Source organism: Diadema antillarum, unplaced genomic scaffold, assembly GCF_040938485.1.
Source record: "Diadema antillarum isolate AM-2024a unplaced genomic scaffold, OU_Dant_1.0 seq00000981_RagTag, whole genome shotgun sequence".
Lineage (NCBI taxonomy): Eukaryota > Metazoa > Echinodermata > Echinoidea > Diadematoida > Diadematidae > Diadema > Diadema antillarum.
In genome coordinates this window covers 1,409,640-1,418,984 of record NW_027271821.1, presented here as the reverse complement: position 1 = coordinate 1,418,984, position 9,345 = coordinate 1,409,640, and the positions used below count along the sequence as shown (strand labels likewise).

Below are 9,345 nucleotides of genomic sequence, written 5' to 3'. Positions count from 1 at the left end.
GAGGCCTAGCCTGAAGGCTGTAGATCCGACATGGGGAATGGAATGAGCGAGGTAATGATATGTTCATGTATTACTCTGGCATGAAATTCATACAATTATGTGCGATGCAATCAGCGTGGAATTTTGTGTCCACTTTGCAGAATGAGTCATTGTCAATTAATAACCTCCTGTCCGAGTATATTGTCGTCAACATTCTGTCATTCGCAGCGCAGTCCCACTCGTTATAATGTGTGTGCAGCGGAATATCGTGCTTGCTTTGCGAGTGAATTGGAGAACAGAAACCGAGCGAGAGGATCTTATGCACGGGTTGTATAGTGCGCGTGAATAATGTAAAACACAGATGTGTTGAAGTGAATGGCGTATGATGTTATTTACCGTTTATCCAGCCTAGCTCTAAAGGGTCTCATTGTTTAATATGTAAGAAGAAAAGGAGTCCTACTGGCTAATAATAATTAATATATCAGTCCGGGAAACCCGCTCATGAGGACCGCCCCCGCGTACGAGGATGGTCCCTCCTCATGAGGACCTCCCCCCGCCTCATGAGGCCCCCCGGGGAACGCCTCATGAGGCCCCCCCATTCACTTCTTATTCATCTCACATCTGACGTATAAATTGTCGCAACTTTGCACGGTGATTTTTTGTTACACACACATGTCCACTATCCATGATGAAAAGAAGAAAAAATCCTGTCTGTTTTTTTTTTCAAAAATCGAGTTTTAATCAACCGATGCAGAGCGCCCATCAAAACACGGGCGCCAGCGCGTTCGCACAATGCAAGACTGCCGCACCTAGCGGCCTGATCCGACTAAATATTTTCGATGCTTTTTTCTGCGGCTCTCACCTCTCCGCGCACGAATCAGCCTCGTGAAGCTGAAGTCTGACATCTTTTTACACAAATTCGTAACGAGAAAAATTAAATCAGTACTAACCTGATATTGTCCATATATTCCAAATTACTAGTCCACACTGATAGAGTAGGTGGGTAGATGACATACTCCAGTTTGTTAGCAAAATAATCACTTTGTACGTATGACGAGTTCACTTTCTTCGTCAATTCCGTCCACGATTCCGCCGCCCGCTTACCGTTTGGGCGCTTTCTCTGGAATCATCCCGCGACGCGACGTACACGTCGCATCACATCACGCATCCAGCACATACCAGTCTGGTATGTGCTGGATGCGTGATGTGATGCGACGTACGTCGCGTCGCGGGATGATTCCAGAAAAAGCGCCCAAACGGCGGAATCGTGGGCGTTCCCCGGGGGGCCTCATGAGGCGGGGGGAGGTCCTCATGAGGAGGGACCATCCTCGTATGCGGGGGCGGTCCTCATGAGCGGGTTTCCCGGACTGATATAGACTAAGATAAATTGCTTCTGCATTTGAGTGTATTAAAATTATGGGATTTAATTGAGTAAAAGTGTGACTGCTGGACTGGAAATACTGGAATGAATGAAACTTGTTGTAGTTACAATGTAGCTGTTACAAAATATATACATGTCTTACCACACAGTGATTTGAACAGTAGACAAAGATTTGGGCCATTAATTGGGTCATACACTATATTTATAGTTCTAAGTAAAATGCTAAAATTGTAATAGGGCCTATAAAATTATTTTCCATAATTTGAAATTGGCTCATATAGTACTGTGTATTGAATATTGGTGAATGTAGGGTCTATAAATTGGTACACGTGTATATATTTACCAGATCATTATTTGACAATCATAAGAAACTGTCATAAATCTCAAGTTTGCAAGGTGTACTGTATAAAGTAGACCTATTGGAGGAATAAATGTGATATAATGGAGCCATATCTGCCAGTAGCCATAGCAACATTTTTAGTTTCTTTTATATGTTGTGAGTAAGATGTGTATGTTATTATTCATGAAGCTGATGTATAGAAAGATGAGAAAATTTGACATGAATTACTTCAACATTATGTTCTGCTTTTTCTGTCTTTTGTTGACCCAGCAAGTAATAGTCACTTCAGCTTTATCTCCCATAATAGAGGGTCTGCTTTTGGTTGTGCATCAGTTGGATGTTGTGACACTCTTCTTTATTATCAGTTGTCGTATCCTCTGTATTGACAGCTTCGGATTCCATGCTGCAGATATTGTATACTTAGAGAAAATATTACTTATGCATTCTGAGAAAACGAGCTTTGTGTGATAAGCTGTTTTCATTGTTGTTTATGTTTTTTTCATACAGGTGTTGAGCGGTATCTTTGTTGGAAACTTTAGAGGTGAGACATTGCATATAAGGTTCTTGTTTTGGCAATATTTAAAATGCAGAGATCTGGCTTATTACTGTACGCAGGTATACTGATTAGATATTGATTCATACTACCAAAGGTCAAAAATCATTGTCAATCATAAAAATACTAAAATCTCAGTGAGTTGGCTCCAGGAGGTGAGATGCATGTACAAGGATAATTTGGTGTCTAAAAAGAAATACTTATGAAATTCTAAAATGAAATCAGTGCAAAAAAAAAAAAAAGATTTTCCTCTCATGCACATGTATATAAAACATCAAACTGGCTCGTAACTTTTTCTTTTTTTAAGTCATGTTGAGCCCATACCAAGAAATGCTCACTTAAGCCAAAATGGTACAGCTCAGTTTGGCCATAGCTAATACAATGATTGTTTCTGTGAATGTTTATGTGAAGGCATATCAGTAAAGTGTGTAATTACATTGCATATTGTGACTCCTTTTTGTGTGCGTTTTCTTGTTTGCCAGATTCTAAAGATGACACCCAGCTGGATAACAACAAAATCACCCATATTATTTCTATTCATGACAATGCCAAGCCACTCAGGCCTGTGAGTATAGCTTTTTCACTTTTTTGTTTATAACTGAACAAATACCTGTCTGTACTTATCTACCTTACTTTGGCAAAAGGAAGCAAGTGACATTTTTATTGATATTGACTTTTTAATTTGATTTTGCATATTTGAGGCATGCTGTATTGAACTGAAAAATCCAAAAGTTACAATTTTGGCCCATTTCTGAGATATTTGGGTGGCAAAAGGAAGCATTGTGCACAACATTGCATGAAAAAAAAAATGGCAAAGGGAAGCAAGTTACAACCTCATGATTGTCACTTGCTTCCCTTTGCCAAATCATTTATATTTACACACAATATAAAATACTTTTGCAAAAGGGAGCAAGTAACATTCTTATGATATGATTGTCACTTGCTTCCTTTTGCCAATTTTTATGTTTGCTACAAATCTATAATACTTTGGCAAAAGGAAGCAAGTAACATACTCACGATATGATTGTCACATGCTTCCTTTTTCCAGATTTTTCATGTTTGCTACAAATCTACAATACTTTGGCAAAAGGAAGCAAGTTACACAATAATGAGTTTCTATGGGAATATCAAAATTCTTCAAATTGTCATACATTCGTAAATGCATCACCATATGACTTGCATGAATACCGACATTATTTCTCATCACAAATTTCCATGATGAAGGGCCTACCCCAAAACATATTTTCTTCATTTGTTGCATTTGTACTTGATGTCACTTGCTTCCTTTTGCCAAAGTAGGGCAGATATGTCCTTTGCCCTCATTAGCTACAAGATAAGGAATACTTTCAGAAATTATTTACCACTGGATAATATTTCAGAGGTTATATTCATCATATTGAGAAACTTTTTGTATGTTTTTTGTATACTATTGTATGAGCTGTTCTAATGCTTATCAATTCAATTCATGTTATTAATTTAATGTGATGTCTTTTTAATATGAATATCTAAATTACATCTGCAGTAAGGAAAAAAAAAACATGTTGTGGAAATTTGAATACAGCAAGTGAATAATTTTGGTAATGATAAATTAATCAACTTGAATACCTGGTACAATGGCCCTTTTCAGTCTAATGTACTTTTCTGCACTGAAGAAAAAAAGAAAGGGTGGTAACTTTTTTACATTACACTACAAATCACATCAGTAGTTCTCTCTTAACCCGTTGTGGACAGACTGATTTTGCTATAACACACATTTCCCATAGCCTGCCCCAGTATACTCGGGACTTGTCCTCGATGGGTTGATATTAAAGGAAACACTGTAAGACTACCTGTAAATATTTGAGTATGCAGCATTATTTCACTGTGATGTTATCATGAAGAAGAAGAATGAATGTTGTGAAGAATGAATGGTGTTAAGTTGGTAAATGACATTACCAACAATGGCATCAGTGCATATTTATGTTTAGAATGTGAATAAACTTGTTCTATGTCTATGAAAGATCAGAGAGAGATGTTAGTGCAAGTTTGGGTGGGCACTCATTTATAACAAGAAGCCCAAAAGAAGCAATCATTATTATGCAATGTTGACTTTCTGACAGTCAGTGTATTTCAGACAAGATATGTTGTCGTGACAACAGGTGCAGGAAGTAAACTTATTAAGTCTCACATCCTTGATTGACTGAAGAGAATTTGGAAATTAGAAATATTAAGGCAACAATCATGAAGAGGGCAATCTCTGACAGTCATCTTTCTTCATTTCACAGGACAAGAAATATCTGTGCTTTTGTGCTGATGATGCACCAGGACAAAATTTGTAAGTGAACATTCTTGTCAAATATATCATATATTGTGAAAAGATGGTCATGTTTTGTCATAGATGCAGAGAAAGAAAACATGATTAGCTGAATATATGCATGTCTCTTAAAATGTCATTGGCATTAGAGTATATCAGTGTCATGAGCATCATATTCGGAATGCTTGTGTTTGTGATATGGAGAAGACAATCCCTTCATTTGTGAGAAAATATCAGATATGTGCTTTGAATTTGATTTGATTTGATTTGATTTGATTTGATTTGATTTGATTTGATTTGATTTGATTTATTCTCAGTATACCACTTTCTTCACAAGTACAATCAATTCTCTGCAATTTCATTAACATTGTACAGAATAAAACTAGTGTGACTATTTTCAACAGTAATTATGCTGTTGGTAATTGATAGTTTCTGCCTTTGTATTTTAGAATCCAATTCTTTGCCGAGAGCAACCAGTTCATTCATGAATGTAGACTGAGCGGAGGGAGGGTCCTCATACACTGGTAAGCATTGTTTCTAGCACCAACAAAGATTGAGAAATCCCAGTACTAAGCACATTGCTGTGAGGACGAAGAAGAACTTGAGTGAATTACAGAGTTATTACAAATTTTCATCATTTTGGTCATAGACAGACATAGCCAGCCACAAAGTTTAAGTTCAGGAGTGACTGCATAATTTTTGCACATCACTTTTGAGCCCCAGTTGTGTTTTTTTTAGCATTTTGGATTCAAGAAAATTCCAAGGCTAGTCACTTGTTACAAAACGGAGATTTCTTAAAAGTCATTGAATTTAGGCAACTCATTCTTATAATTGATTGTAGCCATTCTCCTGATTTTTCTTTGATTCAATCCTACCATAGTCCATCTTGGTTGTTGTGGACTTTAACAAATCATTGTTCCAAATGAAGTCAGTAGGGTTATGTGTTACATACAATGTATTATACACATACTGTATGTCATGGTTTTTTTTAAATGTGGTATTGTGTAAGACATATGATGTCTTTTAGGGACTTATGTCTGGTCATTTCACACACTAGCCTTGCAGGAGTGTCCAGGAGCGTGACACTGACCGTGGCTTACATGATGACCGTCACTGACTACAAGTGGGAAGACTGTCTCAGAGCGGTCAAGACCTCGCGCTCGGTGGCCCACCCCAACTTTGGCTTTCAGCGGCAGCTGCAAGAGTACGAGTATTCTAGGTTAGCAGAGGTGAGTCTGATTGGATTTCCAGTCCTTCATTGCTGATGCGACACAAATCGTGACTGATAGGCAACAGACGAGGAATCATTTTGCCTCACCCACAAACAAGCAATTTAATCAGTTTCAAAGTCTCAGGTGATTTATAATGTGAAGGAGTTCAGTCATTTTAGATAAAAGCTACAAGTCAGTGGAATTTATAGTAACGCTTGCTTGACAAATGGTGACAGTGTTTCCACCATGTATGCTCATGGAGCATGTAAAATCAAAACTCTGGTGTGAATGTCAGAATGGCTCACTAAATGCTCTTTCACATTGTATTTACTGATTAACTAACCTATAAGTGGTTATGACAGATAAAGTGGGCATATGTTCATTGTACACTGCATGCGCAAGAGGTAGTTTGGAGATTTAGCCCTGCTATGACACTTGCATCCTTGGTCAAGACATTTTATCAACAATGCTCCTTGCTACGTAGTATACATAATGGGCACCATCCTGGTGGGAAGTAGGGCATTGATGTGGTCAGATTTAGCGTGTCTGCACCATGAAGTGACTACCTCGCTGTACTCGGCTCCAGAGAATAAAATAAGTGCATTGCAGGTGTGGCTCTGATTCCACTTAATCAGAGCAAATGTATATATAAACAAACTGTTTTGGGTACCATAATACTGTGCAAAGGCAATACGTGCAACAATTATTGTCACTGCTTATACACTAATCATTACATACAGTACTCTTTGTCACCAAGTTTGTACTCACTGATTTTCTACAGAATATCCAACTTATAAGTAAAATGTAATTGGACATATCGAATATTGGATCAAAATCCCTTTATCCAGTATCTATTGTAGCTGATGAATTTGTGAGCTTACTGTGATTCGTCCCCTATATATGCTTTCTGCCATCAGTTCAAGCAAGAGATAAAACTCAAGTATCCCGAATACTCGCCGGAGGAGGACAGCCAGAAGATGCAGGAGCTCCTGGAGAAATACCGGAAGGAGAACCAGGACCCGCACGAGGGCTTCATCTACCCGCTGCCCCGCAACGCCTACAACATCCGACTGCGCAAAGAGCAGGAGGAGAGGGAGCGGGCAGCCCAGCAGGGGGACCCCCAGAGCCAGGGGGGAGACAGGAACGAGAAGGAGAAGGACGAGACCAGGCGGGAAGCAGAGACTGAAATGGTATACTTTGACCAGCAAGACTGATGAACATGTGGGCTTCATCATTTTCTGTGCTTTTGACATCGTCTGTGTTCTTTTCTTTTCTTTTTTTTCTGCGGGTCAAGTCTTTATTTTAATCAAGGTCAGTGTTATGCTTGTTATGTAGGTGTTATGTTTAAAAAAAAAGAAGAGACAGATAGATGGATAGAAGAGAAGAGAAAGAGAGAGAGAGAGTGGGGGATGGGGGGCAACGGACAAAATAGATATGATTTAGATTATGATAGATGTAATGACTTACCTAGATTTGATGTGTGAGTAAACTAATGGAAAACAAGGAATGTTCGCATGCATTTTAATTTTGTGAATTTTGCGAGAGCCAAGAAATTGCAAAATTAAAATTTGCGCGGAAGTTCTTGTCTACTCTATATGTATTGAATGCCAGAGGCACTTTGCGAAAATTTCATGCTGTGAAAAGGGCTGTTGGCTCCAATTCGCGAAAAAACTTCATGCCGAGAAAAATATCATGTTTTACAGTACCAGGGTTTTTGTGTGATTGTGGCAAGCCTGGCAAGATAACCATGTTCAGTCAAGTGATTAGAGGAATAACTCAAACTGCTCACCCATACACAGATTTTAAGGATACTCTCCTTAAAAAGAAAGAAATAAACAACTAATTTCATTACAAGTGACGATGAAGCAAAAGACCATGGGTTTTCAATGTCCTGTGACCTTAAAAATCTTCTCTTTTTTTCCTGAATATAGTTTACTGTGTATGATTTCTGTGCACTTACCTTTATACAAATCATACTGGGTTTACTGTCTTTTTTAAAGGGATTTTGAGGAGTTATTCAATACTTATTTGCTCAGTGAGGTTATTCATGTAGACTTCGTCATCATTGGCCTAGATACATACTTTCAGAAATAAGTCAGGGCTAGTCTGAAATCTGTTCCTGATTGGCTGAATGTAGTCATGTGATACTAACTTATTTTGGTGTAATGAAATTGCTTACATGTCAGAGCTTTAAAGGAGAAAATGTATAAACTGATACTGGAATACTTGGAGCTTGTTTTCTGGAAACAGTGAATGAATTTTTGTAGCGGTGTCACAGAGATGATTTCTCAACCAACGCAGGATAATTGATGTGCTGCCTTCACGGATGCATACTGACATAGTCCCACCTCATCAGTTGTCCAGCCTTGCCGGGACCAGCACCCATGCGATATTACACTGTAGAAGTGATATTGCCAGATAAGCGAGATATGCTCGAGCACAACGCCATTACGCAAGTTGTGTTGGGGTATACGTACGCTTTACATGAGTCATTGTTAATATATGATATTTACTAAGATGATTTACATGACATTCGCTTGCTTGAAAATTCAAATAATGTGGAAATAAAATGTGAGTGAATTGATATTGCGCAGTTTCTATAAGAATGGGCACTCAGCTGTGCTTAACAGTATGATGTTTAATCAAAATTAAAGAAAAGCAAACAGATTAATAAACATATAGCATAAATCAACTCTAAACTGAAAATCTTGCAATATAATGAGGATATAAAGTTTGAAGGAGCTAATAATTACATAAATCAATCATAGTTCATAAAAGGTATAGCTGGGAAGCATTTCACATGCTACAGCAGAAAACATTTCTGTAATGTTGGCTGAACACTTGTAACCGAGATAATGATAGTAATATAGTTTGCTACTTCATTCCCGTTGCTTCAATCAGTGTGCTCAAAAAGACATCTTGGTGCAATTGCAAATGGTTTGGTGTGGAATGATGGTAAAATGATGCAGCATCCTGCAATAGAATCAATTCAAAACATTAGCAAGACGAAAAGGTCCTAATTTATGTCCAGGCATTCAAGCACAATCAGAAATCATACAAACCGGGGACAAAATTTAAACCACCTTTTATAAAGTAAAGTTTCGGAATTGTTCAACATGTTTACTTCCCTGTTTGCCCATAAGATAAGACAAATGCACTGTTTCCCTATCAGTAGGAAATCAAATATTATTGACTTTTCCGGTAAAAATTACATCTAAAGGGGGAATGCAATATAATGTCAAAAGCAATACAGGAGTTATATTTTATGATTGACAAGGGAAATTTGCTATAGTGAATGTTCTTGTGGAGACATGCCATTGTAGCTGGCTTTGTGTTTAAAATGGGACATGATGTCATCTGCACTCAGACGCAGCAGTAACCAGGAAGCTAGAATGAATAGCAGTCATCCTGTGTTTTTCATTTGATGCTGTATTGTGCAGATGAGCAGGCAGAAGTACTTACCCAATATGTTTGATATTTTTCTGGGTTGTTTGCCCTTTTCGGTAGTAGAGACTCCAGGGAGGATAGGTCTTAAAACGAGCATTAAGAAAGTGTCTGCAAGGTGACAGATTTTAGCCAGAAACTTAA

The 9,345-nt window shown here is 38.1% G+C and overlaps 1 protein-coding gene across 1 annotated transcript; it reads left to right on the top strand.

The window, feature by feature from the left end:
* Positions 1-7,134, top strand: LOC139742172 (dual specificity protein phosphatase 22-like). Its single transcript, XM_071652745.1, has 7 exons — positions 1-51; positions 2,208-2,241; positions 2,736-2,818; positions 4,518-4,567; positions 4,996-5,070; positions 5,604-5,775; positions 6,675-7,134. Exons 1-7 carry the CDS (start codon positions 31-33, stop codon positions 6,969-6,971), a joined length of 732 nt encoding a protein of 243 aa, XP_071508846.1. The 5' UTR covers positions 1-30; the 3' UTR covers positions 6,972-7,134.
* The last annotated feature ends 2,211 nt before the right edge of the window (positions 7,135-9,345 follow it).